General features: G+C 45.4%; 1 protein-coding gene across 1 annotated transcript in view; it reads right to left on the reverse strand.

Annotated features, from left to right (window-relative positions):
• LOC121876495 (putative neural-cadherin 2) overlaps positions 1–21,893 on the reverse strand; it is a 36,458-nt gene extending 14,565 nt beyond the window's left edge. Inside the window, exons 1-17 of the mRNA XM_042381621.1 lie at positions 21,881–21,893; positions 21,343–21,462; positions 15,916–16,052; positions 12,123–12,300; positions 11,316–11,549; positions 10,653–10,944; positions 10,031–10,187; positions 7,638–7,814; positions 6,699–6,887; positions 6,016–6,229; positions 5,129–5,337; positions 4,589–4,752; positions 3,764–3,926; positions 3,465–3,650; positions 2,973–3,292; positions 1,217–1,562; positions 484–753 (exon numbers count right to left, since the gene is read on the reverse strand). Of these exons, the coding sequence (XP_042237555.1) occupies positions 484–753; positions 1,217–1,562; positions 2,973–3,292; positions 3,465–3,650; positions 3,764–3,926; positions 4,589–4,752; positions 5,129–5,337; positions 6,016–6,229; positions 6,699–6,887; positions 7,638–7,814; positions 10,031–10,187; positions 10,653–10,944; positions 11,316–11,549; positions 12,123–12,300; positions 15,916–16,052; positions 21,343–21,462; positions 21,881–21,893 (3,369 nt within the window). The remainder of the gene's footprint in view (positions 1–483; positions 754–1,216; positions 1,563–2,972; positions 3,293–3,464; positions 3,651–3,763; positions 3,927–4,588; positions 4,753–5,128; positions 5,338–6,015; positions 6,230–6,698; positions 6,888–7,637; positions 7,815–10,030; positions 10,188–10,652; positions 10,945–11,315; positions 11,550–12,122; positions 12,301–15,915; positions 16,053–21,342; positions 21,463–21,880) is intronic.
• Positions 21,894–22,419: the final 526 nt, after the last annotated feature.

The following is a 22,419-nucleotide window of genomic DNA, read 5'->3' on the forward strand; positions in this document are numbered from 1 at the left end:
AAATAATTGTGTATTATAAATTATAGTACCTTTTAAATTAATTCTAACTCTGGGGCAGGATTCTTAGCATCTGTTGAGTCTTATTGGCAAAAACTACCCTTATACCTTCACTACTACACCCAGCAGAGTGATGTGATTCTGTCCTCACACACCTCAAGCCTCCTTCACTCTTGACATAACCTCAATACCTGGCACTAGTCAACAGCTCAGGAGGTCCTTGCCCACATCATCATCTATATGTACCTTGAGTGACGTAAGTGTGTGTGTGGCGAGATTTACCAGAAATAGTTTTACATTACCATGATGTTCAGTGAGTTAATACTACTACAAACACATTATGAGGTTCTATACAGGTTGACATTAACTGTTTCTAGATTTTTAGTTAAACTAATGATTCGCTTTAATAGTTATTACTGTAGTTCAGTTTGAGGTAAACACCTCTTGTGTTACAGTGTTCCCCCGTGTACAGGTTATTGCTCTCACCTGGCCGTTCACTCTCAGGTTCTTGATACATCCTCGGAAGGGAGGTGGGCGGGGGGACGACGGGCCGTCGTGGAGGGTGTGGGGTAGGGACGGGTGGGCCAGCCCACCTATTTGCAGCGGCCCACTTGTGTTAAGGATCCCCGCTACTTGGGGCAACCTGGCGGCACTCTTGCAGGGCAGAGCAGAGTGGTTGTGGGCGGGGCTGGAGGGCGGAGTGGCGGCCTCGTCTAGGCTGCCGCCCGTACACAAGTCCACGATCAGCTGCACTGTCTGGGTAGGAGGCCGATAAGAATCTGTATTAATCATAACAATCTTTAAGTTCTCTACTCACACCGGCATCACCATTGTACCGGGAGCGCCACCAACACAAGTCACCGTGATGATATATTTGTCAACAGATTGATCACCACAGATGACTCTCAGAGTATAAACGTTGGTCTGCCTCACCGTATACTGTACCGTGTTCTGTGGCAGCGTCCAATACCTGACACAAACATGTCTGTAATCTGTCAACCAACACAACACACACCGCCTTAGGCTTATTTAACTACGTTCCCGGCCAATATTTGTTTTATGTAAATACTGTATTAAAGGTTATGGTAACAATATAAACATAATCAAGTATATATTATCATGTTTTAATTGTACACGTGCAGCACCTCGCGTGTGTTGCTCTCGCTGTGTTAACGTGCAATTAAGAATCATCGCCCCTCCCTCCTCCCGTGTTACTCACCTGGTCCTTCCAGATGAGGTCGATCCTGTGCCAGGTGTTGTCAGCGAGGGAGTAAGAGGCGTTGAGGACGAGGGTGACGGGGCCGCCCCCCAGGTCCAGCAGGAGGGAGGGGCGGCCCTGACGCAGCTCCAGCAGCAGCAGGTCACTAACAGCCCCCGCCGCCCCCTGGTCTGACCCCGAGTACAGCAGGGTGGCCGCCCCAGACCTGGTGAGCACCTCCATACTCAGGTGGACCTCGGTACAGGACGGGATGGGCGGCACCCACGCCCACCCGCCCCCACCACCCTCGAAGTGTCTGATGACCACCTTACAGCGGGAACCCCAGGTGTTGTGGGGACATATACACCTGTGTTGAGATAATGACCTTACAACAGGTGTGATGGTAACATATACTGTACACCTGTGTTGAGATAATGACCTTACAACAGGTGTGATGGTGACATATACTGTACACCTGTGTTGAGATAATGACCTTACAACAGGAGTGATGGTAACATATACTGTACACCTGTGTTGAGATAATGACCTTACAACAGGTGTGATGGTGACATATACTGTACACCTGTGTTGAGATAATGACCTTACAACAGGTGTGATGGTGACATACTGTTGAGATAATGAACAGTGATGGTGACATATACTGTACACCTGTGTTGAGATAATGACCTTACAACAGGTGATGGTGACATATACTGTACACCTGTGTTGAGATAATGACCTTACAACAGGTGTGATGGTGACATATACTGTACACCTGTGTTGAGATAATGACCTTACAACAGGTGTGATGGTGACATATACTGTACACCTGTGTTGAGATAATGACCTTACAACAGGAGTGATGGTAACATATACTGTACACCTGTGTTGAGATAATGACCTTACAACAGGTGTGATGGTGACATATACTGTACACCTGTGTTGAGATAATGACCTTACAACAGGTGTGATGGTGACATATACTGTACACCTGTGTTGAGATAATGACCTTACAACAGGTGTGATGGTGACATATACTGTACACCTGTGTTGAGATAATGACCTTACAACAGGTGTGATGGTGACATATACTGTACACCTGTGTTGAGATAATGACCTTACAACAGGTGTGATGGTGACATATACTGTACACCTGTGTTGAGATAATGACCTTACAACAGGTGTGATGGTGACATATACTGTACACCTGTGTTGAGATAATGACCTTACAACAGGTGTGATGGTGACATATACTGTACACCTGTGTTGAGATAATGACCTTACAACCATACTGTACACCTGTGTTGAGACCTTACATGGTGTGTTGGTGACATATACTGTACACCTGTGTTGAGATAATGACCTTACAGTGATGGTGACATACTGTACACCTGTGTTGAGATAATGACCTTACAACAGGTGTGATGGTGACATACTGTACACCTGTGTTGAGATAATGACCTTACAACAGGTGTGATGGTGACATATACTGTACACCTGTGTTGAGATAATGACCTTACAACAGGTGTGATGGTGACATCTACTGTACACCTGTGTTGAGATAATGACCTTACAACAGGTGTGATGGTGACATACTGTACACCTGTGTTGAGATAATGACCTTACAACAGGTGTGATGGTGACATACTGTACACCTGTGTTGAGATAATGACCTTACAACAGGTGTGATGGTGACATCTACTGTACACCTTACAATATATTTCACTTGTCATTGTTGTTTGTTATACAGTCTAAGATAAATGCTTATTTAACTCACCTGGTGCCCGTGGAGGTGGGCACACACCTGCCGCCATTGAGGCAGGTGTAGGGGGTGCAGATGGTGTGGTGGGCAGGTGCGGTGTTGCCACAGCCACAGGTGGTGAGGACCTCCACCCGGGGACCCACTACGGCCGAGGTGTGGGCGTCCACCACACTGAACCCCTCACCCAAGGCCGCCCAACACCCACTGATACACCTCCTTAACTCTTGTCCTCCAGTGTGGGCGGAATTGTGGGCGGTGTGATTGGCCTTTTGAGCACCTCGTTGACAGGTAATCACGCCCACGTCTCTGATATCAACACCGGTGGCTTGACTCAGCTGACCGTGTGAGAGAAACTCGTCAGGTAACTAAAGTGTCATAGCTGAGGATTAATGATTAGTTCTTTAATATGTTGGGACTTCATCTCTCGGTCATCAAGACATGAATTACAATATACACCAAGACCTTCTAAAACCTAACCTAACCTAAACTCACCTCACCTCACCTCACCTCGTACTTCCTATGCATTAAAAGATGATCGAAGTTGAGAATCCCGGATGATGTGAGCCAGACCCGGGTGGTGGGCGTGGTGTGTCCTTCCAATGGTTCTACCGACACCAACCGCACGCCCTCACCACCTCCATCTACCCACATCCTTACAGCCGCCACCAGTCGAGTGAGTATGGATGTTCCGGCCTGTAGAAGGGTGAAGGGGGGGGGGGTATCATTGTATGTTACGTTATGGATAAGAATTTTTAAACGCTCTCTCTCTCTCTCTCTCTCTCTCTCTCTCTCTCTCTCTCTCTCACCTCTCCTTCCTGCCTCACGACCTGGTGGCTGTCAGCTGCTAAGGTTAAGGGTGTGGCGGCGATGACGTCACGGGGGTCGAAGGAGTTGACCTGGACTGTCACGTTGGCCTCCACGTCCATTTGACCTTGGCTCAGGTCACTCACCTTGAACCTCAGCTCATACCTGGAGGGAGGGGGAGGGTCTAGTTAAGTCTGGGGTTATTTAAGAGGTTCTGTCTTCATAGAATACCTGAGAGATGTTCTGACATATGACAGATTTACAGATTGTCCCGTAGGGGGCTAGTCTATTGAGCACCCCCTTACATCCTGTGCAAGGTGAAGCGCAGAAGCGTTCAGAGCGCCCATCTGGGAAGCATGCTAAGTTCATGCTTTCCTTTATGACTCATGCATTAAGGGCGTAGAAGCCTGAAGGGTCATTGGTTTTGTCAGCAAGTTACATAAAGTGACAGAATGATGAGTGTGTGGGGGGAAAAGTTCCCGGTACATTTCATCTGTTTATGGCAAAGCGTGGCAGGTCCCTAATAATGTCAAGTGCCAGACCTGTCACTAGGAGGAGGGAAATCTGGTCAGGGAGGGAAGAGGTGTTGGTAACGGCTGGGGACCTGTAGGAGGAGGTCATAGGACAAGATGAGGTAGTTTTAGATACACCTTTCTCGAGGTCACCTTCACCTACCACCAGGTGTAGAGGGCCAACCACCAGGTGTAGAGGGTCAGGTGTAGAGGCCATCAGGTGTAGAGGTCACCTTCACCTGCCAACCACCAGGTGTAGAGGTCACCTTCACCTACCAACCATCAGGTGTAGAGGTCACCTTCTCCTTCACTTACCGGCCATCAGGTGTGTCAGGGGTCATGGTCAGGTCGCCGGTGGAGGTGTGGAGGAGGAAGCCAGGCTGGCGGCGGTGTCGCCAGGCGTAGATCTTGTCTACTGAGTCCCAGTCATCCGGGTCCCTCACGTACACCTTCCCCAGGGGCACCACCACCCCCTGGTGCTGGGAGAGAGAGAGAGAGTCATCCCAGGGGCACCACCACCCCCTGGTGCTGACGGAGAGAGAGAGAGTCATCCCAGGGGCACCACCACCCCCTGGTGCTGGGGGAGAGAGAGAAAGTCATCCCAGGGGCACCACCACCCCCTGGTGCTGGGGTTGATGATCTGCACTAATATATACACAGTAGTGGTCAGTGACTGACCCTGGAGGGTGTGGTCAGTGACTGACCTGCAGGGTGTGAACAGTGACTAACCTGGAGGGTGTGGACAGTGACTGACCCTGAACAGTGACTAACCTGGAGGGTGTGGACAGTGACTGACCCTGAACAGTGACTAACCTGGAGGGTGTGGACAGTGACTGACCCTGGACAGTGACTGACCTGGAGGGTGTGGACAGTGACAGTCTTGGCGGCGGGAGTCATGGGGTTGTCGTTAAGGTCGGCGACGTGGACGGTGAGGGTGACGGTGGCGGAGAGGGGCGGCCACCCAGCGTCGCCCACCACCAGCGGCACCAGCAGGGCGCGGCGCTCCTCCCGGTCCAGCCCCGCCCGCGCCCACACCACGCCCACCCCGCGCCCCTCGTCCCCTTCTGTAGGAGAGAACACACACATGCGTCTATATAATTTAGTAGTTAATACAAGACAACAAAGGTATAATGACGGTCATATAAATCATCATATACAGGTCATATACAGGTCATATACAGGTCATATACAGGTATTTTATTGACCCATTCGTTCACCTCCCAGTAATTAAAGGAATTGATTTAATTTATAATACATGACAATAATGAAATAAAATTTACAAAATGATGTAAAATATGTTGAACTGTTTTGTTATTTATATTGAAACCTCTGGCAGTTTCATGCACAATACACACACACACACACACACACACACACACACACACACACTGTTTACTAGGGATGAGGAGCCTACATGGTTAGTAAACAGACACCGGAACATCTGACAAACCTCCACCCTTGCTTATTTCACCTGAAGATTCACCACCCTAACACCACCCTAAGACCACCCTAAGACCACCCTAACACCACCCTAACACTATTTGGGGGATGAGGTTAGGTTAGGTAAGCTTTACGGTGATTAATTTTGAAGTGAATTAAGGTCGTAGTCCGGTCTTAATTATTTAAAAATTCTTGATCATTGTAATAGAAAACATTTATATGGATACAACTAACCCAAGTGTACAGTGTGTGTGTGTAAAAGCCATAGACATACACTCAGTAATTTAACCGTAACAACTCACTCCTGTCGTGGGTGACGGTGAAGGTGCTGGTGACGTGGTGGGGCGCCCTGGGGTCAAGGGTTAGGGTAAAGGGTGGCCCGTGACCCTGGCGCCAGTCGTCAGGGTCCCCCAGCGTCACCCGGGCCACCACCTGCGCCCCGCTGTTCTCCCTCACCTCCACCTGCCGCGGCTCCGCCAGGAACGGTGGGTTGTCGTTCACGTCCGTCACCTTCACCTGACGCACAATTACCTTCACATTACTGCTGAACCTAACCTAACCTAACCTAGCATTAGCGTCCTTCTCTCACATCACTTAACATCACCGGTCTAGGAGGCGTCAACCACTCTAGATGGATTGAGCTCTAGAGTGCACGGTGGCTGATGGTGAAACACACTAGAGTAATTTTCACCTGGGCACCGTTAACTTAGAGCGCATTTTACCCTCAGGTGAGATGAACTCTAGTGTTTTCACCATAGTAGAGTGCATCTCACCTGGTCAATCAACGTGGCGTATATTATAGTGAAGGTAGAGTATAATTAAGGTGGTATGTAATTAATAGAGCTTAATTAAGATAGAATATAAATAAATGACGATGAATAATTATCAGCTTAAAAAGTCTTAATGTAATCAAAAGAAAATTATAATTAAAATAGAAGAACCTAATTAAGATAGCTAGATAGATAAAGTATCAATAAATACTCACGTTAAGGGTGGCTGTAGCGGTCCTGGGCGGCACGCCATCGTCCACCGCCCACACCAGCACACGATGGGCGTCCGCTCTCTCCCGGTCGAGGCCGCCCACCAGCCACACCGCCCCTGACCCGTCCACCCCAAACTGCCGCCCGGGGTCACTGTCCTCCGCTATCTTGTACTGCACCCGACTCTGTCCTCCCTTGATGGTGTGGTCAGGAGGGAGGGTTAGTGGTGGTTAGGTTAGGTTAGGTTGGTGGTTGTTAGTGGGTCAGGTTTAAGTTAGTGGGTTAGACAGATATTACTGAAAGCCATTTAAAAATTATTAAAAAATTATCTGCTACAAAATGTTTGATTTAGTATAATCTTTTTTGACAGACAAGTGAGTCAATCAGAGTACCGTCTTCATATCTGAGGGTTGGCGACCACAGTCCTCCACTCTAAACCTTCTGGGTATGTTTTTACCAATTCTCTAAGGTTTTGCATCTCTCTGGGGACTCAGCTTTTAATTTCATTCACCCATCTCGGTCTCTGCCTTTCCCTGGCCCTCCTTCCCTCAACTTTACCCATTAATATTTCTGTTATTATTTCCTTAAACTTATTTATATGACCAAAGTTTCTCATTTTTCCTTTTCTGTACATTTCAAGTATTTCTCTTAAAGTTTTTGCTAATCTTAGTACTTCTTCATTTGTTTTCCTGTTATTGTAGCTTATTCTTAGCATTCGCTTATAACGCCACAACCTCTGTCTGGTGTAAATGTCCACGCTTCTGACCCATACAACAGTCCTTGCCCAATAAAACCTTTCAGCGGCTTTTTTCTCAAATTGAAGTTAATGGAGGGGTTAGGTTAGCTTTGTAGATAGATAGAAATAGACCAAATTTTACGTATAATGTTTATAAAAAAGATTAGGAGAGAGAGAGAGGGGGGGGGGGGTCATGTAGATGCCTCACGTGGTCAGGGTCAAGGGCGGTGAAGGTGGTGAGGAGGGTGCCGCGGGGCGTGTCCTCCGGCAGGGTGAGGTGGGTCAGGTCCTCACTAAACACTGGGTCGTTGTCGTTCACATCCACCACACGCAGCGTCACCCACGTCTCCGCTACGTGGCCCACCACACTCCATCCTTCCTCTCCCTGGTGGTGGCGAAGTAGAGAGTAATAACAACATCAACAACAATAATAATACTCTAATAATAATAACTGTGTAATAATAATAATAACAATAATAATAAACACAAAAGTTAATTCAATATATGTTCGTGTTCGCTATAGTGTCCGTGACATAATATTTCTGTACACAACAACATTTAGCGCCAGAATTCACCAGTCAACAAGACCTAATTGAACATTCGACAGAGGTAAACAAGACCTGAAATTGCCTTTGAAAATTAGTTCTAGACACATAGGAGATAAATTGCTCTTTACTACAGCACAGAGGCCACGTAAAAGCGTCCCTCAGGTGTGTTGGAAGCTCTGTAAATATATTAAAAGAAGCCACATTATATTACCTGTTAACTATGGACTCTCATTTGACTATTTACTCGGTGATATAGTGAGGAGTAAACGATATGACCCGGAGTTAAGAGATATTTGATTATTAAAGTCTTTTTTTTTCATAAGTTTGTATTTTATTCTTTTAAATTCGTGATGTTTGTGTGTATTATGTAGGTGTTTTTTACATACATACATACATACATACATACATACATACATACATACACTATCTGTTCCTCATACCTGTACTCTGTTACGTCACACTAAACAAAGACACGAATATAAAACATTACAGCACCTCCTCCTGTTCCTCCGCCGTACCTACCTGGCGTAACCTTACCTCCAATTAAGAGATGACAGGCAGGTCACACACACACACTTGGGTTCATACAAAGGAGTGTTAATTTCAAGACCTGGATTACGCAGTTCAGTTCTGGTCACCGTATTACAGAATGGATATAGAATCCTTGGAAAGAATTCAGAGGAGAATGACAAGACTAATCCCGGGCATTAGGAACCTTGAGTATAGAGACAGGTTAAAGCATCTTAATTTGCACTCCCTTGAGAGACGTAGAGCGAGGGGCGACCTGATAGAGGTGTATAAATGGAAGCCAGGGCTAAACAAAGGTGATATAACAAAGGTACTCAAACTATCCAACCAGGAGCGAACTCGTAACATTGGTTTTAAATTAGACAAATTTAGATTTAGGCGCGAAATAGGTAAACACTGGTTTATAAATAGAGTAGTGGATAAGTGGAACAAGTTACCAAATATCATCATTAACTCGAATACGCTGAATAGCTTCAAACACAGGTTGGATGGATATATGAGCAATAGGGGTTGGGTGTAAATGGGACTGCCTATAGTATGGGTCAATGGGCCCGCTGCAGTTCCTCCATTCTTATATTCTTATCTTCACACACACACACACACACACACACACACACACACACAAGGTAAAAATAACAATGAATGATGTTGATGCCTTTTGGAGAATGATTAAATTTCAATATTATTTTAACGTATGATTTTTTGAGAATGATGCCATGTTTAATTTAGTTTTTTTGAATTATTGTCATTTTGTAATTTTTGTGTGTGTGTAGTCAATTGGTGAAGAATATTTAGTTGTTGTTTTTCAGAGGATGTAGCAGCACTGTAATATAGTTAAATTAAATCCTAGATGGTTGTTTATCCTGGGAATTTATTGTTTATATTTTCTTGTTTTTTGTTGTTGTGATGTTGCTGTTGTTCTTTTCTTCCTTCTTGATCTTCTGCTTCTTCTTGTCTTTCTCCTCCTCCTCCTCCTACTTCTTCTAACCTAACCTAATCCTCCACAGGTAGTAATTAGGGCATTTAAAGAGCAGGTGAAATATTATCGGGGGTGACTAATCTTCAGGTGATCCCTTAAACCTTGTCTTGAGATTAAATAATGAGATTAAATTCCTCTAAAACCCAGGTATGACGTCACTAGAGGAATCTGTTTAACCAACCAATCAAAAGTCGGAATTATGCAGACGGTGGTGACGTAAGAACCAATTGGAGAGGATCTAAGAGGATTATTGTTTTGATACGAGATGTAATCCTTTCATTATATTGTGAGATGGTTGTTGACACATCGGATAGGAGGAGACATACACACACACACACACACACACACACACACACACACACACACACACACACACACACACACACACACACACACACACACACACACACACGCGGCATCCAATTAAAGTCTACGGTATCGACCCATCATGTTTAACTATATGTAACTTGACTTCTTGTACACACACACACACACACACACACACACACACACACACACACACACACGTGACCTCGGGTGACCTACCATATCCGTGACTTGCACCTGGAAGCGGAACTCTTGTCTGTGTTGAGGATCCTCGTAGTCTAGAGGCTCCACCGCCCTCAGTTCTCCTCCCGGGGCTCCACCACCACCACGGTCCTCCACTTCGAACATTCCACCCATCACCACTGCCGGGCACCACCTGGGGAACACACTCAACAGGACCTATACTGACACCTGCTTCTTTATAAACACCTGCGTAGGATTTTAACTACCAGGCACCTGTTATCCATACCTGTTGTTAACTACCTGCTGGGTGGGGGGGGAGGAGGTTAGTCAGGTGACCCCTCAGGAGTGGGTGTGGGAGTGCTGACCCTGTAGGAGTGGGTGTGGGGGGGGAAGTACTGACCCTGTAGGTGAGTGTGGACCCTGGGAGTGGGTGTGGGAGGTACTGACCCTGTAGGGTGGGTGTGGGGTACTGACCCTGTGGGAGTGGGTGTGGGGGAGTGCTGACCCTGTAGGAGTGGGTGTGGGGGAGGTACTGACCCTGTAGGAGTGGGTGTGGGGAGGTGCTGACCCTGTAGGAGTGGGTGTGAGTGCCTGACCCTGTAGGGTGGGTGTGGGAGGTGCCTGACCCTGTGGGGAGTGGGTGTGGGGAGGTACTGACCCTTCAGGAGTGGGTGTGGGGGAGGTACTGACCCTGTAGGAGTGGGTGTGGGGGAGGTACTGACCCTGTAGGAGTGGGTGTGGAGGAGGTACTGACCCTGTAGGAGTGGGTGTGGGGGCGGTACTGACCCTGTAGGAGAAGTTGTTGGCCACGTCTTGGTCGACGACGGTGAGGGTGGCCAGGACGTGGTCGGGGGTGAGGCTCTCGGACACGTTCAGCGTCCACTCGGAGCGTGAGAACCTCGGCGGCACGTCGTTCACGTCCTGCACCTCCACCACCACCGTCCCTGTACCTGGGGGAGCCAAGGGGCGACACCTGACACACCTAGCACACCTGACACACCTAGCACACCTGACACACTATTACTTAACATTAAGGAAACGTTAGCGATAATATAGTAATAACTGTACTTAAGATCACTCACAATTTCACTCGTAAACGAACCTTTGTATACAAACTTGAACAAAAAGAAACCGTAGTACACTGTGGTACACCCACCCCGGAGGCTGCCCGTGGTACACTCACCCTTGAGGCCACCTCCGTCAGTAGCCACCACCTGTGGTACACTCACCCTTGAGGCCACCACCGTCAGTTGCCACCACCTGTGGTACACTCACCCTTGAGGCCACCTCCGTCAGTAGCCACCACCTGTGGTACACTCACCCTTGAGGCCACCTCCGTCAGTAGCCACCACCTGGATGGTGTACCTCTGGGTCTTCTCACGGTCAAGGCAGCAGAGCGCCGTGGTGATGAGGCCCAGCTGATTGTTTATACTGAAGATGGCGCTGCCGGACGACTCGTCAACAGCGTTCTTCTCCAGTGAGTACGTCACCCTGGCGTTGTCTGCCTCCTGGGGGTCGTCGTGGTCCCTGGCCACCACCTGCACCACGGAGGCTCCTGGACGGCAGAGTGTAAGGAACAAATGGTCAATATTACATAATATTCGGGCAGTACTAAAGTGTGGAGGACCGAAGCAGTGGTCGTCCTTAAAGTGTATTGAGAGTCGTGTGTTTCTTAAGAAATAATAATCGTAGTATGACCGTGTACAGTGTTTATAACCCACATTATACAAGGAAAACTCTGCGACCATCTCTTATATTATGTAAATTGTCTTGGTGAAAGTAAAACTAACATATACGTGTACAAAAATTATAGTGTGTTTCGGGAGATATATTATATATATCCCCCCAAAACACTTGATTTGTTTTTTCAAGTTCTGCAGCTCAGAGTTGGCCACCGAGACTCACTGTGAAACTCCTGACGCAGAACTTGTGGGAACTTGCTGAACCTCTTGGTGGATACTGATGTTTGTGGTGACCCAGCAGGTGACGTGTATTTCCAGACGGTGCTGATCACGAGGCTATGTGTGAGTGGGTGTGTAGGTGCGGAGATATCGGTGGGGTTTGTGGGTGTGTGTGGATGTGGGTGTGTGTGGATGTGGGTGTGGTCACGTACTTCAGGACCTCGTACCTTTGGGTGTGTCCTCGGAGATGGAGGCGGTGGTGGTGTGGGCGGGGAAGTAAGGGGCGTTGTCGTTGACGTCCTTCAGGTTGACGCGTACGTCGGTGTGCGCCTCCAGCTGCCCGTCCGTCGCCGTCACCCTCAGGAGCCACTGAGCCCGTCCGTGTGGGGGGTCCCTGTCCAGTGGCTGGGGGTAGTACAGGGTTCACGACCAGCCAATAACCTTCTCTCTCCTAGGAATCAGCCAATTACAGGCCCTTTTACATCAATCGGTCATGCATTCTGTGAGAATCGGCCAATAATATTTTATCTCACAAGAATCAGCCAATGACACACATACTCATGAAGAATTAACCAACCAATCATTGTTTAGGTTAGTTACTGCTTATCTGAGAGCCAGCTTATCATACAACACCTCACATAAAGAATTAGCCAATCACAAGTAAAGAAAACAAAAACAAGTCAAATAAGCAAAATGATTGGTCGTCGTCAAAGACCAATAAAAACATCAAATTATAGCCATGCCGGTCACTATACGGCGTCTCCCTCCCTCCCTTAATGAAGCCCTTGATAACTACCGTCAACACCCACACAAATACACCGTAATGAAGCGCCGGTAGAGATGGGGAGGCGAGAGTGTCTCACTTCCACGCTCTGTGAGAAAGAGAGAGGGAGAGTCTCACACGCTGGGGGAGACTAGAGGGGAGAGGACCCGCTAAGGGAGGATATGTGTTGGGAAAAACTGAGAGCTGATGTGAATAGCGAAGCTGAATATCCAGAGATGATTATACGGTGAGAGAGAGAGGGTGAGGAGAGAGAGAGGAGGAAGGGAGGGAGGGTGAGAGAATGAGAGAGAGGGAGGATGAAAGGAAGGAAGAGAGGAAGGGGTGATGAATGTATGGTAAGAGAAAGGGTGGATGGGTGGGAGAAGAAGCAGATAGGAAAGAGAGAGAGGGAAGGTGGGAGCATGAGTGGGGGAAAAAGGAGGGAGGGAGGAAGAAAGAAAGAGAGGAGGAGGAACTGGAGAGAGAGAGAGAGAGAGAGAGAGAGAGAGAGAGAGAGAGAGAGAGAGAGAGAGAGAGAGAGAGAGAGGAGAGAGAGAGAGAGAGAGAGAGAGAGAGATGTTTGATGTCAACAAGAGACTCGTCCCCTCCCTTCGTCAGTGTCCGCCCCTCAGTGATGACGTCATGTATGTACCCTCAACACAAGAAGGGATAACTATCATATTTCAACTCCTCTTATTAATCCCCTCAACCCCCTCCTGTAACGTCTACTGTCATGAAGGGAAATATACTGTATTATTGTATTCTCGCTGTAAGAACCTGGATATAAGAATATTTGATTAGTATTTTATGTGATTTATTTGTGCTCCTGTGAGTTAAAATGTCGCTTTTTCAGTCTTGCTTCTAACCTTTTACAGTTTGACTATTTTGTATTCCCTCTCCTCTCCTTCTTTCCCCCCCTCCTCCTTCACCCTCCAAGGTTAATGTATCAGTTCAGGCCATCATCATCATCATCATCATCATCATCATCATCATCATCATCATCATCATCATCATCATCTTCCCCTAATACACTTACCTTGATTCACAGTCTCAGTTCGGTTCATTGATTATCATGTTACTGCTTCTGTCTCATTAGTGTAAGCTCCCCATAGTCTCACTTCATCATTATTCGCCTCTTCCATTCCTCCCATTATTCACCTCTTCCATTCTCCCCATTATTCACCTCTTCCATTCTCCCCATTATTCACCTCTTCCATTCCTCCCATTATTCACCTCTTCCATTCCTCCCATTATTCACCTCTTCCATTCCTCCCATTATTCACCTCTTCCATTCTCCCCATTATTCACCTCTTCCATTCTCCCCATTATTCACCTCTTCCATTCTCCCCATTATTCACCTCTTCCATTACTCCCACTTCTCAACTACTGGTTCTTTCTCTCCTGTCACAGCCTTACCATAACAACACATAACACTTTCAATACGCACCACAGACCCGTCTTGTATGTGATGTGTCAAGTACAATTAACCTGAGTATTGTGTACCTGTCCTGGTTCATCATAAGAGTTAGAATGATATAAGGAGTGTTGAGGTAAAGATTTAACAAGCAAACCGGATTTAACAAGCAAAAGTAGGTTATGTTGTGATGTTAAATAAATTGTTGGTAAGATAACAAAAGCAAGATATACCATAACAAACGTATTTCTATAAGGCGCCCCGAGTTCCCTACACAATATACCACAAGGAAAGATATAAAAAATATACCCACCCCCCCAAAAAAAAACATTCCATTCATTTTACATAGCTGGACTACACACGCTGACTCAGCTATTCACTGGATGTCCTGCCTGCAACTTCCTCTTTCTGCCTGCCGCTAGACCAGATGCCTTTTCAACCCTGAATTCTAGTGGATTGGACTCAAACCCAACCTCCCTCCCACATCCCTCCCACATCCCTCCCACATCCCTCCCACATCCCTCCCTTTAACTCCCACGTTTCTATCTCACCCTTTCCCCCACCTCATCCCTCCTCTTACCTCCCCTACCATCCTCACCCTTATCCCTCCTCTCTCTCTCCCCCTCAGACCCTCACCCATCCCTCCTACCCTCACGCCTCTTCCCCCACACCCTTCTCTCTCCCATACTCACCCTTCCCTCCCATCCCTCACCCTACCCCTCACCCTCACCATAATCAGTACAAAACAAGGAACCAACCTCATCTTCTCACCCCCATTCGAATACATTGTAAAAAGGCAAGAATGTGAATTAGTGGAAATATAAGAGACTTCAGTTAGTGTGCAGCGTGAGAAGGGAAGTCGACAATGGTTTAAGATAAATTGCAAGATATGAGGCTGGAGTTATCCTTCGTAGGTGGTTGAAAAGCTCGTCAGGTTCCCGGTGAGCTGTGGTGGGGGTCGTGTGAAGCTGTGTGAGGTTGTTGGCTGAGGGTGTGTGTGTGTCGCACTCTCTGTCTGGCTCTTTCTGTCTGTCTGTCTGTCTGTTTCCCCTCTTTCTTTGTCCCTGTTTCTCTTTTTCTCTCGTCTCGCTCTTTCTCTGTCTCTCTCTATCTGTCTGTCCTTCATTCCCTCTTTCTCTGTCTTTCTCTTTGGTTCTCTCTTTCGCTCTATCTCTGTCTATGTATCTCTCTCTCTCTCTCTCTCGCAAAGCTCCCCCACCACTCCCTCCTCTCTCTCTCCCCAAAGCTCCCCACCAATCCCTCCCTCTCTCTCCCCAAAAGCTCCCCACCCAATCCCTCCCTCTCTCTCCCCCCAAACCTCCCCACCAATCCCTCCCTCTCTCTCCTCCAAACCTCCCCACCAATCCCTCCCTCTCTCTCCCCAAACCTCCCCACCAATCCCTCCCCAAAATAATAATAATCTCTTTCTATCGACACTGAGATATTTTCAAGCACAAACTAAAAAAATAAATAACATTGATAGAAAAGAAACGTCGACTTCCTGAAGGTGAAGGCAACAGCTCCTGACGATGAAGGCAACAGCTCCTGACGATGTAGTAAGTCAGCGAGTGGCGGAGGATTCGGGGTGGCGGGGATTGGGGGGAGGATCTCTCCCTCTTATAGTGGCAATATCCCCAGCGAGGAATAGACACGGGTATTGGCAGGGGACGGAGGTAAGAATGAGAGAAAGTGAGAGAGTGAGAGAAAGTGAGGGGGGATGGTAGTCAGGATATTAAAGGAAATTTTACGGATGAACTTTGTGATAATGACTCTTGACTTGTCCCAGTAAACATGGCTTTCACTCACACAGGCTCTCTCAATAAACAAGACCCCGTTAACTCACCCTTAACACGTGGACGGTGCCATTGACGGGGTCGACAGCGAAACAGGAGCGCGACCTGTTGTTATAGATACCGTCACCCGTTACGCTGTAGGTGAGACGGCCGTACTGTCCAGCGTCCCGTCCACCGCCGTCACCTGCTGCAAGAGGGTGAAGGTAGACGGAGGTGAGGTTAGGTTTATGATGGTGGTAATGTCTCCTACGCATTTCTCTCTGTCTCACTACCCACCCATCTCTCTCTCTCTCTCTCTCTCTCTCTCTCTCTCTCTAAAACACACACACACACACACACACACACACACACACACACACACACACACACACACACACACACACACACACACATAAACTAACGCGTCGAAAAAGTTCAAAAACACATAAAAAAGCCTCACATAGTATCATCATCGGCGTCTATTGTACTCGCCAGACATCAAAGACTCAGTCAGAGTTTGTTTACACATTACAGCACCAACAGTGACTGCTCGTGTTGCTGCTGCTGCTGCTTCTACATCTCTCCTCTCCTCTCCTCTCCTCTCTCCCTGTTATAGTTATCGGTAAAAGAGGAAAATGTTATTGCAGAATATGAGTTACACACACACACACACACAAAGCACGCTGGGATGTCCTCCTACCAACAAGAGAGTAATATTTTTACCATGTGTTGAGGGTGACATTGGAAGCTGACTGGTGTGTGTGTGTGTGTGTGACGGACGCTGAAGGACGTGTATTATGTTTAAGAGGGACGAGTTTTCCTGCCCACTCAAACGCCCCACTCAAGCGCCCACTCAGATGTAAACAAACACACCGCGTCTGTCACCCCCAGTCTCTCGTGAGAAAACCCAACATAATGATGCTGTCTCTCACATCCACCACAATAGAGGCAAACTGGAGAGAGGAAATTGACTACAAGGATGATAAAAAGAGAAACAGAGCTGGAAAGATAGGGAGAAGGATATGGACAAGTGAGAAACAGAAAGAGGATGAGAAGGTATAAGGAGAAAGATAGAAAGAGGAGAGGCATAAGGAGAAAAATATATAGAAAGAGAAGAGGCGTAAGGAGAAGATAGATATTAAAACATTATTGTGCACATTACAGCATGCTGTTAACATGGGCATCCGCTACAACATTACTACTTACCCTCGACCCGTCTTCTTAATTAAGGCAGAGACCGTAGCCTAAGTTGGGTCATTTGCCGTAATTCTCTTTAGGGTTATCAGTACAGTATAGGGTAATCTCTCTCTCTCTCTCTCTCTCTCTCTCTCTGGTGGTAGTGTCAAATGGTCGTCAATCTGTGTAAGGGAGTTAAGTGTTTCTATCTATATCTGGCTACTACCCGGCGGCGGTGGGTGCGTGAATGGTGGGGGGGAGGGGAAGTAGCCTTGTGTGGGTGCACTGTTTGTGTCTGTGTGTGTGTGTAACAGAGAGAGAGAGAGAGACGGGTGACGGTATCTACATCAACGGGTCGCACTCCTATTTCGCTGTCGACCCTGTCAAGCACCGTCCACTTGTTAAGGGTGAGTTAACGGGGTCTTGTTAATTGAGAGAGAGAGAGAGTGAGTGAGAGAGAGAGAGAGAAAGAAAGAGAGAGAGAGAGAGAGAAAGAGAGAGAGACTACAGGTTATAGTCCGGTCCAGATTAAAGTTGAGGATTGTCTGAAGGAGACTTCACAAAAATGGATATTGGACGAAAAGAAATGTTCCAAATCCCTTCACTACCAGATCTGATCTGGGGGAAGAACAGCTCATCCCCCACCCACCCAGCGGACGCCCACACATGGTAGACGATACAGTTTGTTTTGAAGTAAATTATATTTACAGACTGAGAAATTGTGAATATTTTTTGTGTCTGAAATTCATACCACTGTTGGGACAGATACAGTATACTTGTTGTGTCGTCAGCTCACATCACTGACAGTATGCACACAGTAAGCTTGTTGTGTCGTCAGCTCACATCAGTGACAGTATGTACACAGTAAACTTGTTGTGTCGTCAGCTCACATCACTGACAGTATGTACACAGTAAGCTTGTTGTGTCGTCAGCTCACATCACTGACAGTATGTACACAGTAAGCTTGTTGTGTCGTCAGCTCACATCACTGACAGTATGTACACAGTAAACTTGTTGTGTCGTTAGCTCACATCACTGACAGCATGTACACAGTAAACTTGTTGTGTCGTCAGCTCACATCACTGACAGTATGTACACAGTAAACTTGTTGTGTCGTTAGCTCACATCACTGACAGTATGTACACAGTAAACTTGTTGTGTCGTCAGCTCACATCACTGACAGTATGTACACAGTAAGCTTGTTGTGTCGTCAGCTCACATCACTGACAGTATGTACACAGTAAACTTGTTGTGTCGTCACTTCACAAGAGCTGCCCAAATCTGACACTAATTGACGACCAGAGGGTACTACAGATGCACAGATTGACAACCACCTCCCAATTCTTGCTTTAATCTATATGTAAATGTATACACAACTGAATACGGATGAAGAAACACCAGTCACATTCATTTCTCTTTCTTTTTTACTCTAGCATAGTTTTTCTTTTCATTCTTATTCTTGGATGATCTGAATGAAGACCAACTACACTTTCATTCATTCATTCATTCTTTCCTTCATTCTTACTATTGTTGTGATAATTCATTCTGCTATGGTGCATCTTCCCCTTCTTCCACAACAAGGACACACACACACACACACACACACACACACACACACACACACACACACACACACACACACACACACACACACACACACACACACACACACCCAACGCTATGCTATACACTAAATCATTATACAAATTCCTATTCACAAATACATCGATATATTAATTAATGCTGAACTGATTACTAAAAAAATAAATATTGCCTAAATTGTAAGGGAAATGGGGCTTTAATGAACAGGCTGTAATATACGTTTTAATTAAGGATAATGAGGTGGGCAACTAAGCGTTATGATATACAAAGGAAAAAGTTGTTTATTTATTAGTAATGGAAACTTATTTATTTGTTTCTCATTAATATTTGACCGTGAGAATACTTGTGTTGTTGACTCGTTACTTAAGTGTGGAACATATTTGATGCGGTCTTGCTTTATTTTATTTTCTTTCTTTCTTTCTTTCTTTCTTTCTTTCTTTCTTTCTTTCTTTCTTTCTTTCTTTCTTTCTTTCTCTCTCTCTCTCTCTCTCTCTCTCTCTCTCTCTCTCTCTCTCTCTCTCTCTCTCTCTCACCACTAACCTTGAGGATGACCTTAGGGAGATGTCGGTCGTCCTCCTCGGTGATCTGAGTCTCGTGGAGGGACCTAGGGAAGACGGGGGCGTGGTCGTTCTGGTCCTTCACCCTCACCACCACCCTCGTCTCGCTCCTCGCCTTCCCCGCCCGGGCCTCCACCACCAACGTGTACTGCAGAAGGAGGGTGACGGTGGTGGTGGTGGGTGGGTGACAGTGATAATTAATAGATAGTTTTGATGTATGTATGTATGTATGTATGTATGCATATACGAGTATGTAAGTATGTATAAATTTTGTTAGTTAATAAAGCGAGAAAATAAAATAATTATATATTATTTAGTATTTTGAGTTTGATTTCAAGTTTAATTTAGTTTCACAATCTATCACTAGCAAGTCTACGGACATGGCGCACCCACATTCAACCACAACAACTCTATTAGAGGATAATTACCTGTATTTTATAAAGGAAAAATTGTTCTGGTTGTACAAAGGGATAAAGTATATATGTGTTTGTATGTATATATATAAATTTATATATATATATATATATATATATATATATATATATATATATATATATATATATATATATATATATATATATATATATATATATATATATATATATATATATATATATATATATATATATATATATATATATATATATACACTATATATCATCCCACCCTCAGTATTTTTAGCTGTATGATTTATATCGTGTTTTATCAATATATCTTAATGTTATGTAAATATGGACTAACCTGAATCATAAATCATAATAATGGTAATGTATAAAAATCACAGAATTATTGTATTTATTTTGTTTTAGAGTATTGTAAAGTCCGTTATATCGAGGGTTTGTTAGATATGGGACTTCTGTTTAGCGGACTATCTATCATAATACACGGAGAGAGACGTTCGTTATATGGAGGGTTTTAAGAGGTATTGTATAAAGTTTTTAACCCAGCGACTCCTGAGAGAGAGAGAGAGAGAGAGAGAGAGAGAGAGAGAGAGAGAGAGAGGTCATGTTACGGAGATTTTTAATTAATAAGTGAAAGAGTTGTTGATTTGTTTATTTAAAAATGTAAACAAACTATTGATTTCTTCGGGCATTTTATTTTAGGTTAATGAATGAATGAATGATTGAAGGAATGAATGAATGCAGTGAAGGTAGAGTCATACGCCCGTATTATTAAACAACATCTTCCCTTGAAGGGGGTTGTCGTGTTTCAACCCGAGTTTTAAACTAATTGAGTCCTGAGGGACACCGTAGTACAGTACTTAACGGGGTGGTGTGGCGGTAAAATTAACTAATTCCAATAAAATTAATTTATAATATTGGAATTTCTGGGAAGTATATTTAATTCACCTTTGATTTGTTAGGATGGGTTAAATTAGGTTAGGGTGGGTTAGATTATGTTAGGTTAGGTTAAGTTAGCTTTCGGTTGGTTAATCATAAAATGAAATACGCTGGAGTGTTTAATATTCGTGTGATCGGAATATTTAAACTAAAAACACCTTTTATCAGTAAGTCATTAACCTGATGGGGGCCGCGTCGTTGTACCTGAAGCAGGGAGAAGCAGCGACCTACCTGTTGGGTGTACTCGTAGTCCAGTGGGTGGAGGAGGGCGAGGCGGCCGGTGGTAGAGTCCAGGTAAAAGACGTCGTTATCATTACCTTCCGTTATCCTGTACTCCACCGCCTCACCTGTGTCACGAGGGAGAGAGAGAGAGAGAGCTGGGTCAAGTTATTACTTCATTGTTTACTATTTGGAGGGTGACTGGAGGTGGTGAAGGTGTTATCGTTAATTGGAACATGATCTTAATAACCTTTGACCTTGAAATACTACGAGGTGATGGGTGACATAGGTAGGACTACAATAACCTACTGTTTATAGCAAAATGAAAAGGTAGGGTTAAGAATAGTACCAGAATTATGACTTACCTGAAGCCTGTGTCAATGGCACTGATTACCTGGAGCAGTAAGTGCCAAAAACAGTGCCACAGGAATAGAACATACTTAAAGGCTGGTGATTAGGGTCAAGAGGAGCAATAAGAACAATGCCGCAATACGGATTTACCTGGAGCCTTCATTAACTGTGGACCTACCTGGGACCTGGACCCGGGCAGGCAGACGCAGCAGCAGGTCGTGGGTGGTGTTGGTGTACCTGGACCTGGACCTACCTTGGACCTGGACCCGGGCAGTCAGACGCAGCAGCAGGTCGTGGGTGGTATTCTCCGGCACTTCAGTAACATACTCCCTGTGGTCGAACTCCACCGGGTCACTCCCCACCAACTTGGTCACTGACGGAGGAACAAACACGACAGAGTTACAACCTTCCCCAGAAACTCTACATAAAGTGTCACTAAACGAAGAAGGAAATGTTTCTCAGTATAACAACATAAGGACTTAGGTTATGTCAGAATACAGAATAAATCTATTTCTTTTATAGTAAGATCACTTTGGTATTATTGTCGACCATAAGAGTCACAGAAAACTTGTTAAATAAGACGGAATTTTCATTTTTGTCTGGCTTAAGAGGTTTAATTATATTCAACAAAGCTCAGGTAATAATCATCTATCGTTAATTAAGTTACCTACTGTAAATAACTAAATACATTCGACATAAAACCTTTGTTGACATCTCTTCTCTCATGACTAGTATCTGTAGACAGGAGGACATAACGCCAGATCACCTACACGTGGGAGCTATTTACCAACATTCACGGATCATCTCGACAATTTCCACCCCAGATTATTTCACCTAACCTAACCACCCTGACACTATTTGGTGGGATGGGGTTAGGTTAAGTTAGGATTAGTTAGGTTATAATGATTTCTAGGATCTAATTAATGAAATAATGATCTCTAGGTACGTCAGGTCAGGTCAGGTCAGGTCAGGTGTAGGATGCAATTTTCTCATAAAACAATATAAGAAAGTAAACAAAGAATTATATCACCTTGATGTTGTCAGTGTAGTGGTTTTAGTTAGTTCAGGGTTCACATTATTTCCAAGATTCCCGTCACCCATGTTTAGTCAACCACAACACCACAACACCACGCTCGGCAAGTGTTAACACGACCGGGGCCTTGTAGCGTGTAGGTCAGGGGTTGTTGTGTGTCAGGTCAGTCTTGTTGTCTCGGTTTAGGTCACATTATGGGTCACACCTGTCGTTGACCTCTTGTTATGACCTTAGGGTTTATTAGGTAACTTCGGTATGATGTCACCGTGTTAATATACGGGTTAGTTTCTTGTATGT

This window comes from Homarus americanus, unplaced genomic scaffold (genome assembly GCF_018991925.1).
Source record: "Homarus americanus isolate GMGI-L3 unplaced genomic scaffold, GMGI_Hamer_2.0 scaffold42442, whole genome shotgun sequence".
NCBI lineage: Eukaryota > Metazoa > Arthropoda > Malacostraca > Decapoda > Nephropidae > Homarus > Homarus americanus.